Source organism: Trifolium pratense, linkage group LG3, assembly GCF_020283565.1.
Source record: "Trifolium pratense cultivar HEN17-A07 linkage group LG3, ARS_RC_1.1, whole genome shotgun sequence".
NCBI lineage: Eukaryota > Viridiplantae > Streptophyta > Magnoliopsida > Fabales > Fabaceae > Trifolium > Trifolium pratense.
In genome coordinates, this window is record NC_060061.1 from 51,186,492 (window position 1) to 51,204,031 (window position 17,540).

At 33.0% G+C, this 17,540-nt stretch overlaps 3 protein-coding genes across 3 annotated transcripts; 2 read left to right on the top strand and 1 right to left on the bottom strand.

Annotated features, from left to right (window-relative positions):
* Window positions 1–1,543: 1,543 nt before the first annotated feature.
* On the bottom strand, window positions 1,544–6,318 carry LOC123918345. Its single transcript, XM_045970368.1, has 3 exons — window positions 6,051–6,318; window positions 3,303–3,614; window positions 1,544–1,935 (listed from the first exon to the last, which is right to left on the bottom strand). The coding sequence occupies exons 1-3, from the start codon at window positions 6,182–6,184 to the stop codon at window positions 1,884–1,886; spliced, it is 498 nt and encodes a 165-aa protein (XP_045826324.1). The 5' UTR covers window positions 6,185–6,318; the 3' UTR covers window positions 1,544–1,883.
* A 2,459-nt stretch (window positions 6,319–8,777) lies between these two features.
* On the top strand, window positions 8,778–9,209 carry LOC123915339 (transcriptional activator hap3-like). The gene has a single exon (XM_045966470.1). The coding sequence runs from the start codon at window positions 8,778–8,780 to the stop codon at window positions 9,207–9,209; it is 432 nt and encodes a 143-aa protein (XP_045822426.1).
* Window positions 9,210–11,910: 2,701 nt separating this feature from the next.
* Window positions 11,911–17,263, top strand: LOC123914467 (putative disease resistance RPP13-like protein 1). The gene is made up of 2 exons (XM_045965635.1): window positions 11,911–15,887; window positions 16,772–17,263. Exon 1 carries the CDS (start codon window positions 12,056–12,058, stop codon window positions 15,845–15,847), a length of 3,792 nt encoding a protein of 1,263 aa, XP_045821591.1. The 5' UTR covers window positions 11,911–12,055; the 3' UTR covers window positions 15,848–15,887; window positions 16,772–17,263.
* The last annotated feature ends 277 nt before the right edge of the window (window positions 17,264–17,540 follow it).

The following is a 17,540-nucleotide window of genomic DNA, read 5'->3' on the forward strand; positions in this document are numbered from 1 at the left end:
TTAAATCAAGCTGTATTTGTAATTAATTGTAGTTGGTAATCATGTTTTGTGATTGTATATAACCACTTTTTTCAAAAAGAGTCGTAGTATCTATTATGCTTTTGGCAAAATTTTCAAACAAAGTAGGCGATGTTTGATTGTGGAAATGGGGAATGTTTTTCTTGAACAAAAAGAGTCTTAATGTTTGGACTCACTAGATTTATCTTTTTAAGCTCTAACTAGAAAGGTTAGTGAGATTATGAGAAATAGAAAGGAGTGGTCACTTATCAATTATAGGAATTTATTTTATCAAAAAGTGGGGCTAGACAAAGATGTTTTATGTTAGGATATATAGGCTGTTCATTCCATATTGATTATTTTATAAAAAATTAAATTAAATTGCTAGAAATTGTTGTTTGGTGGCGGTTAGTGGGTTAGTCTTTGTGTAAAAAAATGCACTGTAGTATCTAATGAGTCTAATTAACAAGTTAAATAAATCTACACAAATAATTACACTAAAATATATATATTTATAACAGCCCTTTGTAGTTTGTATTTACATGACAACACAACACAATATATAGATGCATTTACAATCTACATATATTTAGTCAATTTTTTTTTTTAATTTTATAATATGACTCTAATTAAAGAGTTTTTCTTTTGAAGGATGATAATGATTAAAGATTAAACAAAACAATAACACCAAGGTTTGATTGCCGTGTGCTAGCTAACACAAACTACAAAAGTGTTAAATATTTGCGCCGGAAAAAAAACAGGAAAATAAAAGAAATCATATTTTTTTTGGTTACACATAAGAAAATTCATATTAAAATAAGCACTCAAACCAATAGGAATATATTTATTGAAATTTCAAAACATATAAGGCCTACTCATAAAAATAAATAATATATAAGGCCTGATAAATACAAGAATAATCGATTCATGAAGTAAGCATGTAGCAACCTGAGATATAATAAAATGGTATAGAAAAAAAAAAAAAGATATGAAGTAAGCATATATATGCTGACAACAACATTCGGTGCATATGGTAGTGATAATTTGGAGTATTTAGAAACATCCAAACTTGAAACTTTGACATGTTTCAGAAATTAGTGCACATATTGTAGATAAATCTGTGAATAAGCCAATGTAGAGGCACCAACTACTATTGCAGTTGTGGATCTGACTTGTAAGCGGTGGGAAAAACCGATTTGTTCTTGCCAAGACGATGTGGATATCGGCTTTGTGTAATGTGGATATCAGAGAGACTTTGTGTCTCTTATATGCTATCAATTGAGTGTATGATTTGCAACTAGAAAGAGGTGATTTTGGTGTTGATTCAATGAAAGTGGTCATTATTTCGAGTTTCGACAAATGAAGGAATCACCAAAGTGACAATAAACTTTTCTCCCAAACACACAAAAGTGTTTCAAAAAACTTTAAACACATACATGGAAATTTTATCAATGTATTCTCCAGAATTCTAAGCGTGTGTTTAATACTATATTCAAAGGCCATCTATCATGCATTGAACCTAAAACTCCGAGTTCTAGCTTCAAAGTTCAAACACATAGCATGTGGAGCTCTCTGTGGCTCCAAACACACTATAAAATATAAATCATACCTGCAAATCTCAAAACGATGTTGCAAAGTAAATCACCCCAAAAGGGTTTCTACAACTTTTGCTTTTACATTCCTAAGCTGGAAGTTAACAAAATAATATTATCAACTACACTGCAATATAAACTTAAGGATATAAACAAACTTCAAAGATTGTTTGTGCTAGTACACAATCTACAAAAGCAGGCACTTTCAACAAGCAAAGTGCTGCATCTTTAGGTGTAAGTTTCTCTCACACATCGTTAATTTCAATTTGTAACCTTCTAAGGAGATGGATGTTCTTAGTGTTTTCGGACAAATAGCTTGCTTATGTCTTCAGTAACAACGTTTTTCCTGAAAAATACAAAATCAGAAATCCATTAATATTATATTTCAGAAAGGAAACAAAATAGCCATTTAAGATATGAGAACATGTGGAACTTGACAAATAGCAGCATCTTAGAATGCAACAGTGAAAAAAAAAATTAGGATGTGGTAAAATGCATGGAAAAGCACCTAAATTATTATTCCTAGATGTCAGATTCTTCTAGAACATTCAGCAAGAGCAGGCAAAAAAAATTTGCAGCGTAAAATTTCAATACGCAACATCATCAAATGACCAATATATCTAGAGAACTCATTATCTATAAAAAGAATAAAACTAAATCTAATATATTGAATGCATTACACCAAAGCCCAAAGTTACCAAACAAAACAAAAAGGAACGGCAACATCTGGAAGGCCATTATCTACTTATCACAGCAATCTTCAGTTCAATTTAACTAGTCATAGCCATGAAATCATCATGGAAATTAAAAATGTAACCGTGGAAAAAAGAAAAATAGCGAGTATATAATAACTTAGTATTATATTATGAACTCGAACAGCAAAGTAAAGAATAGATAGAAAAGAACAGAACCAACTATGAAACCTGGAATCTGAATGGAGATTATTGCAAAATCAAGAGGAAGGATGGAAAACAAAATGGAAATTGAATGAAGCAGATGAAAAGAAGGAATAATTTCAACCCACTTGGGTTGGTCTAGTGGTGTTGGCTTGGGACCTTGGAGTGTGCCCCTTTCAAGGTCTCAAGTTCGATTCACCTTGGTGCCAATTTCGGTGGGCTAGTCCATACAGAGCTTTGCTTTGGCTTTAAATGGGCCCCCGCAAGTGGATGTTGGGATTGGACCCCTCGTATTAGTTGGTCCTTGGCCAGATACCGAGTTTTCAAAAAAAGAAAAGGAACAGTTTTATTGAGTGAATTGATTGAGATTGGGGAGAAATTTTGACAGAAACTGGTATCCATAGTCATAAAATTAGTAGAAACAATTTATTGATAACAATCTCTGCACTGTTATCTTACAACAGAGAATGGATTCTTTTACGATACAACTAATTAGGGAATAACGCATAAACGAACATTTTCAGTTCACCTATTGGGTAATACCAATCTTCTTTATCAATTTTTAGTAAAGAAATGATATTTTGACTCGCAATTTGACATGAAAACTCGACAACAATTCAAATGGTTAGCTCAATTCTAATAATATCATCTTTATCGATTTAATTAATCCCATTTGAATTGTTGTCGAGTTTTCATGTCAAATTGCGAGTCAAAATATCATTTCTTATTAAAAACAATCCAAGTTTTAAGAAGCCAGCAAATGATGCACAAATAAATCAACAAGCAGATTACCATCTGTCAACACGACACTACTAACCTTCCACTGAGTTGAGGTGGAACCAACATACCACCAGCCGTTTCTGGTATATTTTTTGAATGAGGCGGGTTTGCTCTAGGAACTTTACTACGAATGGCAGAGGACGCCTTTCCATTAGAGTCCCTCTTACGTGAAGCATTTTCAGCTAGAGCTGCAGCAACTCGAGTGGAGTGGTCACTAGCATTCATTGGACTAGATGTGACAGTGGGTGAACTCAAAAGAAATGAAGCATCCGGAAGTTTCTCCACCAAAGGGGAAGATGAATGTGGTTTGTTATCTAGCGGGGGGTTGGAGGAAGATCCAGATTTTGTCCTACAAATTGAAAGTGCACAAATACTGAGTACAGAAAACAATGTTGATCAAGAAATGTTTTCATGTTACTATAGTTTATGTTATTCTTATTTTGAATTGATGCAATTATGGTGACGCTTTATGGTTAAAATGCATTTTACATAGTTTCCATTTCATTAGATTTTCTTTATCCAATAATTAAATGTTATTTAGACGACCATTAAAAGAAGAAAGAAAAGTCACTGCAAAAACTACCAGCTAATCTAGAATCTATCAATGGTCAAGAAGCCATTGCAATTCACATCAGATTCATGAGTTAGTGTGCAGAACATAAGAACACGACTCACTTTTCAACACAAGTCAAAATCAACATAACAGTCACTACCATTGTTATAAAGCCTTCAATCAATCAAAATTTAATCCATTAATCAAAATCAGGATGACAAAAATTGTCCCACAGAAACAGGGCTCGCCATAAAATGCCAGACTCAACTCAACCAAAATCACCTTTGGCAAACAGATGGTATAAAGTTGATCCAAAACCATAAAGAGAAGAGGAAAAACAGCAACCAAACCAACGAACCTCAAAACTATGAAAATATGGATAAATAGCAACCAAAGCCTACTGAAACCAACAAACAACAACAAAAGTAGCTGAAAAGCACCAACTCTCACCTCGCCTGCTTGACAGTTCAACCCAACTAACAAGCTTCAAGAACTTAAAAGAGCTTAAAAAAAAACCAATATCAAACAAAATTTGTACCAAACAGGACTGGACACATGGCCTAGAAGAAAATACCAGAATCCTCACCAAAATTGCAGTATGAAACATGAAACATCCTAAACTACACCACACAAAAAACCAACCACAGAGGCTGACAAATACCACCAACAAGAACAAACTATGGTGAAATTCCCTAAAAAGTTGTTACCACATTCTGAAGGTCAAGGACTCCATTTAATTTTAAAGTAATTATCTCATAACATCAAAGCAAAACAACAATTACAACAACAAAAGCCTTTCCAACTAGGTGGGCTCAGTTACTTAGAGGATCAAACAATGTCATAATGTCCTATAGTAAACTAAATAGTCCCTCCGGTTCTAGATATAAGAGACAAATATGTTATTTCTTTTATCCTTTATATAAGAAACATAGTACACTTTTTAAGTGTATTGATAATTGAAATTACTTTTATACCCATAATTTATTAAGGGTTTTAGTTTCCCTAAAAGTCTATCTTCTCAATGCTAGCAAGTTTTCTTTAATAACTGCTAAGGGTATTTCTTGAAGAAAAAAAATAATATTAGCTCCTTTGAATGTGTTTCCTTTGATCTTTGTGATTTGGTGTTTTGTTTCTTATAAATAGGACCAGAGGAAGTCATGTCTAACGACAAACTGTTTACATGACCTATGATTTTTCTTAGTTCCCCTATTTGTAAATCATGTCTAGTATATAGTTTTTCTTAGTCTCATTTATTGCTAACTATTAGGCACTAGTCCTACCCTTCGATTTACTTTTTCATTAGGCTTCTACAGGTCCTACCCTTGAAGAAACCATAGCAAACACATGCAGAATTTTAATGTCAACATGATGAGTTTGTGTGTGCTACGAAACTGCAAGCTACCATATACAAAAAAGTTCCATATATTATTACACACCCCCCACCCCCCCCAAAAAAAAAAAAAAATCCTACATGTTTCTATAAACAACTATTAGGCTTTGTTTTGGAGTTAGCAGGAGAAGGGAAGGATTATGGACTAATGTATTCTTTATATTGAGATTAGTAATAAAAGGGGGAAAGGATTATGGAAATTTTCGAAGCTCTCCAAAGTCACTCCCCTTTCCTCCTACTTTCCCTCTTAAACGTCTCACCTCCCAACTCTCAAACAAAACCTAATAAGGATCAACACTCGAAGTCGAACCCTATCCTTGTTTTATACAATCATCTACGCCACCTATTTCCTGACCTCCACTGTGTTTAAAATAGAGAACTTTTAAAAGGGACCAACCCCCGTCCCCATCCTTATTCTCCGCTAAAAGCTAAATCAAACCACACAGGTAAACATAACCAATCAGCCATACTTTCCAAAATCAAAATTTTCGACTTCTGATTGGTTTCAAGTTTAAGAAATCAAACATTATCTTCTCCTGGCCTATGACACTTTATTTTTTTACCAATTTTTAGCTTTCAAGTGATACACATTATCCTGATAACAGCCACAACCACAAACTATCCTTTACATCCAATGCAAATTCTATAATGTGAAAATAAAACACTAAAATTTCAGTAATGACCTAACATTAACTCACCAAAAAATTCAATTTTAGTATGAAATTAAAACCTGAAAACACAAAATAGAACATGACCAAATGCAACTCATGAAGGTGAATGAATTATAAAGCTATTGAATGAGTTATAAAGAAGAAGAAAAAAAAGTATAATGAAGGAATTACAGGGTTTGTGAAGGAGGTTGTGGTTGTGGTTGCGATGAATGGCGTTGGGGTTTCTCTTTTTCCTTTGGTGATTCTTCGGTGGGTTCTGGAACGTCTTCGTCGTCTGAAGAGGAAGCATAATCAACCAGTGACATTTCTAGTTCGGCCGCCGGCGAAAATTTTCCGGTGGTTTTCAGTCGCTCTCTGCCGTTGACGTGGATGAAGTTCTGTCACAATTGCGAAAGCTGTGAAGGGTTATTTTTGTTTATTAAATTTATATTTTCACCAATAAGTAGGGTCATCAAATGAGACCTTAGTATATTCTAGTTCTAATTATAAAACTTTATTAGTCAAAATAAAATAAAATAAAATTATAAAACCTTTATGTTATAAGTTCTAGGCTTAGGGCTCATTTAGATTTCACTTTTTTTTTTTAACTTATGAAAATAATTTATATAACTAAATACATTTTTATGATAATTTATAGGTAAGTTTTTACTAATAAAAATTGTATTTTTATAAGTTATTTTTTCATAAATTATCTTGAAAAACTTATAAATTATAATAATACATAAAAGCTAACTGTTTCGCATAAGGTAAAAAATAAGGCAATTCAAACGAACCCTTAATCTATTAGTGAAAAATTTAGATAATATATATATGTATGAGTTTTTATATTTGAACTTTATTGATTCCAATATAACTCAAAGACTCATTCGAGTAACTCAAACACGTTTTGAGTCTACAATTCCATGACTCTTGACTTAATCACACTCACCTTCTATTGTTTTGGGTTTCTCTCACCTTATAATCTTCTCAAGACATTATAACTCATCACCGACAAAATTTCTTCTATTATATTTCTTCTTCACTTAATAATAGTAAACATATAGAGATAGAGAAAAGAAAGAAGAAAATCAAAGAATTGGAGAACACTCTTTCGCTTAGGCCTTAGGGTTTCAATCAAATTAGCAAAACTTGTCAATACAAAGCAATAGAAAGGTATAAATACTAAAGTAATAAAATACTAAATTACATTTAGTCTAGTTATAATGAAAAGGTTTAACAACATATTATTTAACATCTCTCCTTCAAACCCACAACACATTTATATGAAATATCGAGAGTTTGTTAATCATGAAACGAAAATGTATAATTGAATACATTTGTGAACAAGTCAACATCTGCAAGGAGGAAGAAACGAACGACAAAGTCATAGTGCTATGCTGAGATGGTGACGTGTGAAGTGACTAGTGTCCCCCGGTGCACTAGTTGGCATGACTCTTTCAATAATATGCGGGCTTTGATTTGTGCCGAGAAGTAATAAAATTCAAATATTTTTTTTGTTATGGATTTTGTTCAAAGTTCGAATCGTTATTCGTTGGTTTTCTCTATAATATTTTGGTTTATTTTGTTTATGAATCTTTGAAAAGAAAAAAAATATCCTAGACACATGTAGGCGCGGAATGCGCCCTGTATGACCGCTAGTATTAAAATAAAGTAAATTAAGGGACAATTTGACTTAATTCAAAAAACTCAAGAAATTTTTTTAGTGCGTACTCTCAAGTTTGTTAAAATTAAGTGACCCATATAAACAATAAATTATCATTGTAATTTTTCATTTATAAAAAGAATTTAGGCTGAGAAGATGGTGCTCCAATCCAAGACAACTTCTCGGATTCAAAACCTGTTTTTTACCACTAAACCAAATATTCTTTGGAGTTGATATCATTGTAATGTTTGTGATTCAAATAAAAATCATTCAAATAATTTTAGATATTCTTAACAACTACATATTTTAATGTGTGTGGTACCTCTGAACACTTTTCTTAAATGGAAAGTGTGTGAATGATTCCATCAGCAATAAAGTGTGGCCATTTAACTTGTGTCTAAAGAGGGGCAAAGTGAGCTGAAATAAACAAATGAAACCATAGCTAATTGAGTTGAAAATTTCACTATATGCGTCGATAAAAATTTAAAAACAACGAACCATATTGAATTTTAGGTAAGTTGACTATCAAAACAATACTAAAAAATTCAAATTTATATCAATAAAATTTAATTTGATTCAACAAATTATATTAATTTAATTTTGTTAATTTCTATATACAAAATTTGTTGTCATGCTCCATACACGTGTTCGTCAAATAATACGATGATAACTCAACAGTGTTACGTTTCTACTTTACAGTTTTTTATATACAAAAATATTTGTCATACTCCATACACGTGTTCGTCGAATAATACGATGACATTTCAGCAATGTTACGTTTCTACTTTATAGTTTTCTACTCTATACACGTACTCGTCGAATAATGCAATGACATCTCAACAATGTTACGTTTCTACTTTATGGTGCAAGTTTTTCTTCCTTTATAAATTAAGAAGAGTATAGACTAAAATTTTCCAAAACAAAATTTCATCAATTGTTCAGTCAATCAAATTTAAGTCCTACAGAAGTATGGAGCATGGAAGCTCCTCCATTAACCATAGTCATTTGGAACAATTATTAAGATCATGTAAGCATTATAAACAGAAGCAAATTTACACACTTGTATCTCTTTATAATGAGTTTTTTTTTTGTTACATCTTTATAATGAGTTGAGATCCTCTTATTCTATACAAAATAATAGATAATTAATAGAAAAATATATAGATAATCATTATATTTTAAAAAATAGCCTTACTCGTATCTTTTTTTTATAATCATTATTTTGACAAAATTATTTTTATGTAAGTTACTTAGTGATGTGCTTCTGTCTGAATTTAGTCATTTTGCAGTTAGCGAATCAACTTGAAATAAATGATTCTCTACGGAACAAAGACAACGACGACAACAACAACAACATTGGTGTCGAAATTCAGCAACAAAATTTACCTCCAACAAACGATGATAATCTGCTTCCCATCACAAAATTGACAAAAATCATGGAACGTGCTCTTCCACAACACGCACAAATTTCTGATGATGCTAAGGAAGCAATGCAATTGTGTGTGTCTGAATTTGCGAGGATCATCATGAACGAGGCTAATAAGCGATGTAAGATAGAACGTCGAATGATTGTTAATTCTGAAGATTTAATAAGGGCTGTGAAAATGTTGAAATTTGAGCACTATGCAAAGCCTCTATTTAATTTCTATCAAAACTATCGCAGTGGTAGTAGCAGTGGCCAACGTTGATATGAAATTAACATGATGGTCCAAAGTACAAAAATTTGCATTTATGAACTGTAAAATAATAATAATAATAATAATAATTTGCATTTATGAAATAAAAATAGTTCTGAATGATTAAGGTTATTGTTAAAATAATTTGTGATTAAAAATTCATCACTTGGTGGTTGGTTTTAAATGTATATTTTACACATTATTTCTCATGTTTTTCTAAATTTAATGTTTTTTTTTTTTATATTACAATCTAAATTTTCTATGACTATGAATGCTTGCGAAGCTTCTTTCCTATTCATGATACGTGATTAATTAGTTCAAGAAACAATTCGTAATGTTAAGGGATCAATTTGTAACATTAATTAGTTCAAGAAACAATTCGTAATGTTAATTACGTTAAGGGACCAACATGAAAGCAATAAATAAGTTAAGAGGCAAATATAAAACCAACAAAAAAAAGTTAAGGACCAATTGTTTAATTTAGCCAAGAATAAAATTGTAAAACATGATAAAAGAGTGTGGATCTCATCCCAAAAATTAGCTTCAAAGGTGAGAGTGTCAAAACACATTTATACACTCAATAGCTCGAAAACCTGAACAATATGAGACTCTAACAACTTCAAGACACACCTCACGCTTAGTGTGAGCCTGGATCCAATCCCCACATTGTAATTCTTAACCCGTCTCTGATGTATGTTATTTGAGCTTGTATCTCATCCCAAAAACCAACTTAAAGAAGTCCAGATCACCTCAATCCCTATACTTACGAGTCATATATGTTAATGAGTCATCAAGTGGGGTACTAAGTCAGCAATGCCAACGTATGCAGAAAAAAATGACACTAAAGCAAAAAAACAAAATTAGAGACATATATGTTAAAGAGTCATTAAGTTGGGTACTAAGTCAGCAATGCCAACGTATGCAGAAAAAAATGACACTAAAGTAAAAATTATGAACAATTAGTTTAGAAAACCATAGATGATACAAGATGCCTTAGAAATTCAAGACTCCTCATACCTTCATATTTTTACTCCTTGCGTATACAAATATTTTCTGCATAATTATACAAAAGTCATACTTAAAAGTCCCTTTCCTTGAAGTTGGCCCGATAAAACCCGAACACATTGATGATTGATCTATTAAGCTTCTCAAACTAGTTTTATTTTGAAATGTGAACTCACCATTTGTTCTACAAATTTTCATAATTTTAAGAAAGAAATGGATAATGATTCTATACTGCTAAGGCAAGTATTCCTTTTTGTGTGGAAGTAAACACCATATATCATTATGATTTAAAATTTAAAATTATGGATTGTATTTTTGTGCAATCTTTAGAAGGGAAGAACTAAACTTCTTTGGTTTGGAGGACATGACCATATAATCAGAATCCTTAATTAATCACTTTTAGCTCAGCAAATGTACCACTTCTCTTAATCATCCACACTTGTAAATCCCAAGTTATTAAATTAACACTTTTGCTTATGATAAAAATCTTAGGATTCACAACTTTTGCTTACGTATCCGATAGATTCTTAGTCCAAATACATTTATTGGAATTCGTGTTTTTCTTTCTTCCCAATTTCTTTCATTCAAACCAAACACACCATAAGTGTGGATTTATATCAATTTATCAAATTCAAAGTGTTTGTTGAATTACATCATTACACGTTATAAATACAAAATTTTCATCAAATTTTTGTCAGATGTGTAGGACACGCAAATAAACTTGTGCTTTACGAAATATGATGTAGAAGTTTTAAATGTGTTCGGTTCAATTCGATGGAGGGGGGAGAAAATATTTTAGGGAAAGAAAAATTTAAATGTAATTATTATTTTTTGATAGTAATGTAATTATTTTTACCATCTTAATTTAAATATTTACTTTTCTCTAAAATCTAAATCCTTTCACTCCTCGGTTTCGAGTTCTTCCAACCAAACAAATCTTTAAAGATGTTACCCACCAAAATATTAACTTCTTTAGAAAATGTATGCATACCAATTAGTTACACCAGGTAACTCACCAAAATTACACCACTAATTACATGATTTTTCTATTTTATATCATTAATATTAGGATTTTAAGGATATGCATTGTTAGGAATTGCAAAAATATCTGTATATCCAGATAACCGCAAATAAAAAATACTACGGACATAAAACAAATAATCTTTAATATAAGAAAAAATCTACTAAAGATTGACTTATCTAGTCCATTAATACATGTCGTCTATATAGATTTTTAATGAATCTGAAATTTGTTATTTTTTTATATTAAAGACTAGAAGAAATAGTACACAATTTACTTCTCAACCTCAAAATTTGTATAGTTCAAAGACAAATCAATGTAAAAGGTAGAAAAATATTAGTTTCAATTTAGCAAAAATGAAATGAAGTAAAGAGGTAGAAAAGAAAAGAAAAGAAAAAGGTAAGTGAAAAGAAAAGTGATTGAAATTAGAAAATATTAGGAGAAGACCAATAAAGTAGGTTAATCAGCTTATATCTTATCATATTTTCTTCTAATTTTATTAATATCATCTTACTTAAATTAAATATTAATTAAACATTTTTTTTTATGTCATTGGCATTTTATACTTATAAGTTAATTCGGCCGCTAATTTTAACAAATATTACAAATCTAATCAGCTGACTTATTCGCTATAAGCTACCCGCGATAAGCTCATCGCTATAAAGTAACTTATCTCGGTTATTTTTTAGCAGATAGCATAAATGAAAATATTGGTGGCTTCTTCTGAGTTTGACAGCGAAGGCGAAGATACTTTCACTCAGTTGAATTTTTTCTAAACCCTAAAACCCTAATTCCTCTTCTTCCTATCTCTAAACCCTATTTCCTCTTCGACATGGACGCAACAACATCGGTGGCAAGTGCATTTCTCTCTGCAACCGTTGAATCCTTATTGCAGAAACTCGCTTCCTCAGAGCTCATTGATTACGTCAAATACAGCCATTTGAATATCTTAAAACTCACTGTATTGGAAACAAAGCTTCTCACTCTTCACTCAGTTCTTCACGATGCTGAACACAAGCAGTTTTTCAATCCTGAAGTTAAAAACTGGCTTGATGAGTTGTATAATGTAATCTCTACTGCCGAAGATTTGTTCGATGAAATCGGTTACAGTTACCTTCAATGTAAGGTTGAGAATACTCAATCTCAACATGATTTCGAGTATAATTCCGATATCGCGATGATTTGTCAAAAGCTGCAAGGGTTTGCTGAACAGATAGAGATCCTTGGTTTGCAATCTGTAACTGTAAGTGTTAGGGTTTCTGTTAAAATGTGTTCAAATTTAGTAGGAAATGAAACTGTTGTAGTTGGTAGGAAGAATGATAAAGAATTATTGATGAATATGTTGATGTCTGAGAGTGGTAATAATAATAGTAATAACAACTTAGGCGTGGTTGCTGTTTTTGGTGTTGGAGGTGTTGGTAAATCGACACTTGCTCGAATTGTTTATGACGATGAAAAAGTTAATGAGCATTTTGATTTGAAAGCATGGGTCCGTATGTCAGAGGATTTTGATGTTGTGAGAGTAACCAAAACAATTACTGAATCTGTCACTTCAGGGAGTTATGGGATTAATGATCCGGATTACATGCGTGCTGAATTAAAGAAAGAGGTGAGGGGTAGAAGATTCTTGATTGTGTTGGATGGGCTATGGAATTACAGTTATAATGATTGGCATGGGATAGTGGCTCCTTTGATTAAAGGAAAATATGGAAGTAGAGTGGTCATCACAACGCGCTATGAAGAAGTTGCAAAGGTCGCACATACTTTTCCGATTCATAAGTTAGAGCCTCTGTCAGAAGAAGATTGTTGGCCTTTACTCTGCAAGTATGTTTTTGGAAGTGTTGGCAATAAATTCCCAAATTTAGAAGCAATTGGTAGGAATATTGCGAGAAAATGTGGTGGATTGCCATTAGCTGCGAAAATAGTTGGAAGACTTTTAAGTTCAAAGATAGATGAAAAGGAGTGGATTGAAATCATGAACAACGACATATGGAACTTATCAAAGGATAATATTTTACCTTCTTTGCTTCTGAGTTATCAGTATCTTCCCTCTTATTTGAAAAGATGTTTTGCCTATTGCTCAATTTTTCCAAAGGGTTATCCCATTGATAGGAAGCAAATGGTTTTGTTGTGGATGGCACAAGGCTTCCTTGAACATTCTATGGTTGGAAAAGTAGAAGAGGAGGTAGGTAATGAGTATTTTACTGAATTGTTGTCAAGATCCTTAATTGAACAATTGAATGATGATACTGATGAAGAAAAGTTTGTCATGCATTGCCTTGTACATGATTTAGCAACAATTGTATCTGGGAAAAGTGGTCGTGGTAGAATTCACCATTTTTTGTATCATCAAGAAGAGTATGACCTTTACAAGAAGTTTGAAATTGTTGATGATTTTGAATGCTTGCGAAGCTTCCTATCCATTGATTTCTCTTGGAGAATGAATTACATGTCCAGCAAGGTGCTTCATGTATTGCTACCCTCACATGGAAGGCTACGTGCTTTATCGATATCGCATTATTCTAACATCACCACGTTGCCAGATTCACTTGGCAGTTTGGTGCAGTTGCGGTATCTAAATCTCTCGTGCACTGGAATCAAATACTTGCCTGATACCATCTGTGACCTTTACTATTTGCAAACCTTGAAATTATCAGGGTGCAGAAAACTCATTGAATTGCCTGCACATGTTGGGAATTTAATTAATTTACGTCACCTTGATATCAGCCATACAAATATAGAGGAGATGCCAATGCAACTTGTTGAACTAGAAAACCTTCAAACTCTCACTGTTTTTGTAGTGGGCCAGCAAGAAGTTGGGTTAAGTGTCAGAGAGCTTTCAAAGTTTCCTAATCTTAGGGGAAAACTTCACATCCAGAACCTGCATAAAGTCATTGATGTTAGTGAGGTGTGTGATACCAAATTGAAGAGTAAAGAACACATTGAAGAGTTATCTTTATATTGGGGTAAACAAACTGAAGATTCACCATCACAGGAAGTTATTCTTGATGAGTTACAACCATCAACAAACTTGAAGAAATTGAGCATCAGTTTCTATGGTGGAACAAGCTTTCCAAGTTGGTTGGGAGATTGTTCGTTTTCTAACATGGTGTACCTTTGCATCAAATCTTGTGAGTATTGCATAACACTTCCTCCATTAGGGCAACTACCTTCTCTCAAAGACCTTGAGATTGATGGTATGAGCAAAGTGGAAACAATTGGCCCAGAGTTCTATGGCATGATAGGAGGAAGTACTAATACCCCATTCCAACCATTTCCATCTCTCGAGAAGCTACATTTTGAGAGGATGTCTAATTGGAAAGAATGGCTTTCCTTCGGAGGCAGCAAGTTTCCTTTTCCTCGGCTTAAAACTCTGTATTTAGATAACTGTTCAAAACTGAGGGGACATTTGCCTAGTCATCTTCCTTCCATAGAGAAAATTACAATACTTTGGTGCAGTCATTTGCTGGCTACACTATCTACTCTGCAGTGGCTTTCCTCAGTCAAATATATAAATTTGATCACTAGAGGTTCCTCCGAATTGCCGTTGCTTGAAAATGATTCACCATGTCTTCTGCAGATTGTAACAATATTCGGCTTTAACAAGCTACTATCTCTGCCTAGAATGTTTCTGAACTCTACTTCTCTTCAACACTTGCATCTCTGTTATATTTCCTCTCTCACTGCCTTTCCATCTAATGGTCTTCCCACTTCATTGAAGTCACTTGATATTGATGAGTGTAAGAATTTAGCATTCTTGCCTCCTGAAACTTGGAGCAATTACACATCACTTGTGACCTTGAACTTAAAAAATTGCTGTGACGGACTTACCTCCTTTCAACTGAATGGTTTTCCTATGCTCCATAGTCTTTCCGTCGATGGATGTAGCAATTTGGAGTCTATCTTTATTTCAGAAAATGGCTCCCTTGGCTCGTCAACTCTCCAATCACTTCAGGTCAGCAACTGTGACGCACTAAGATCACTACCTCAACATATGGAAACCTTAACCGCTCTTGAAAGTTTGACTCTCGACAGTTTATCGTCATGCTGGAAAGGAGTTCGCCTCCCTCTCAAGTTTCGATTAACACCTTCTCATTCCATGACAAGTACTACAACTGTGACTGAACGGGGTCTCCAAAACCTTACAGCTCTGTCTGATATGGAAATTGGAGGTAATAATGTTGTTAACACCTTGCTAAAAGAGCAATTGCTGCCCATTTTCCTTGTGTCTCTGACAATAACCAATCTCTCTGAAATGAAATGCTTAGAAGGAAATGTGCTTCAACACATCTCCTCTATGAAAAAGCTTGCATTTAAATTTTGTTCAGGGCTTGAGTCTTTTCAAGCGACGTTGCCTTCATCTCTGAAATCACTCGTATTTGAAAATTGTCCAAAACTCATGTCCTTGCCAGATAAGTTGCCTTCCTCTTTGGAGACACTGGAATTTGATGATTGTGCAAGACTTGGGTTATTGCCAAGACACGGGTTTCCTTCCTCTCTTAAGGTACTAAGCATTAGCCAATGCCCGTTTTTAGAAGCAAGGTATGCCACTCCGAGAAGGGGTCAAGTGTCCAAGATCGCTCACATCCCTGTCATAAAAATAAATTATCAAGCAATAATATGAGCCATGGCAAAGGAAAGGAAGAACCACACTTCTATTTCAGGTACATTTTACTTTTATGTCGCCAGCTAAGAAGCTATTTGACTTTTTAAACATAGCTAATAATCTATCTTAGGATAAGTTAATGATATTATGACTTAAACTCTGTTTAGTTGACCGTTCTTGTGTTCCTAAGAGGAAACTTCAAAAGTTCACTGACAACAATAATTAACCTTGTATTGTCTGCAATTTTGTTATATAAAACCTTCTTTCCCCATTTATATAGATTTTTAAATATTCTGAAATATGTACTCCAATGGGTTTGGTTCTCTCATGATGTGCAAGGAGAAGAGTGTTTCTGACATTCCAATGTGATGTAACTGTTGAACTCGAGAGTGTTACTGTGCAGTTTCTTTCATTACTGTGCAGTTTCTTTCATTACTCGGTTGATTGTCCTTTCTTATTGCATAATGATAATTCTTGCCATATATTTTGCTTAACTCGGAAAAGCAATGTAAAGAAACTAACAACGATCTGTACTTTTTTTTTCCTTCAACTCTTTACTCGTCAGAATGGGCGTTTCGAACATAGACAGGGGTACTAATACAAAAAAAAAAATGGGGTATGAACTATGAAGTTCATGGATGAATTCTATATAAAAAGCTGTACCAAAAACTCTACAGATAATTTTTAGCTTGCATTATAAAGGGTGCTAATACCAAACCAATCATAGAGATACGTAATCAATCATCTATGAATTTGTTAGGCTTACATTTTCATTGTCTATGTTGAATCCTGAGAAAGAAAACGGATATTAAACATAATCTTTTCACAAAGTTAACAGAACCTTAACGGTTACTGAAGTGCATTTCTTTCTCTGTTTAGTTCCTTATGATTGTCGTAGCTCAGGAACACAATATATAATTTAACAAGTCTTCTATTTTGCAGGCCATCCATTTCTTACTCATCCGACATTATGTTTTTCACCATCTGCTGGAATTAGAATTGCCTGGAGAAGTCGCAATTGATGATCCTTTTTTTTGTTTCTAGCTTCTCTCTTTGGTGTCTTCAAATATAAATCAACTTTGTGTAATGTCCTCTCTTTTTTGTAGTGGAACAAACAAATGATGACACAAAATTAGAACAATCTGTCCTGTTTGTTTCCATATACAAAATCATTTGACTGCTGAGTAATTTCTATTGTAATCGGAATTATTAGCACTAGAAAAAAAACTATAGTCTCATGAGTTTGACTTTGTATCCTGGACAAAGTTCAATCTCATCGAAAAGATGGTTGTATAGTAATTTATAAGTTCCTTAAAAAAAAAAGTAATTTATTAGTGTCATTTGATTTTTTTAGATTATGCCGTTATATGTTGTTACGGTTAAGAAGAGATGTGATTAATTGGGGTTTCTTTTTAACTTACGATATATTTTTTTTTAATTTCTTTTATTTATGTTTAGTTCATATTAGTTAAAATTAAATGCCACATGAAATAAAAAAATACATAAAATAATGATAGTTAAACTGAGCATGCCTCATCAACATATCACATGATCAAAATTAAATGAAGGATCAAAAGTGGAGAACTTTTTTTTTTTTTTTTTGTGGTTACAATAGAGAAAACAAAACAAAAAGACTAAACAGAAGTGAAAGCTACTCCCGGATGAAGCCTATCCCCTGGGCATCAGCGAGCAAGAGCATAGAGAGGTCACT

Bases quoted from the DNA above. Each gene is read 5' to 3' on its own strand.
- LOC123918345 (XM_045970368.1), bottom strand. From the start codon at position 6,184: ATGTCACTGGTTGATTATGCTTCCTCTTCAGACGACGAAGACGTTCCA. The intron at 3,615-6,050 runs GTAATTCCTTCA...TTCAATTTGTAG, and splicing joins CAACCTCCTTCACAAACCCT to GACAAAATCTGGATCTTCCT. The intron at 1,936-3,302 runs GTTAGTAGTGTC...TGTATTTTTCAG, and splicing joins CCACCTCAACTCAGTGGAAG to GAAAAACGTTGTTACTGAAG.
- LOC123915339 (XM_045966470.1), top strand. From the start codon at position 8,778: ATGTGCTTCTGTCTGAATTTAGTCATTTTGCAGTTAGCGAATCAACTT.
- LOC123914467 (XM_045965635.1), top strand. From the start codon at position 12,056: ATGGACGCAACAACATCGGTGGCAAGTGCATTTCTCTCTGCAACCGTT.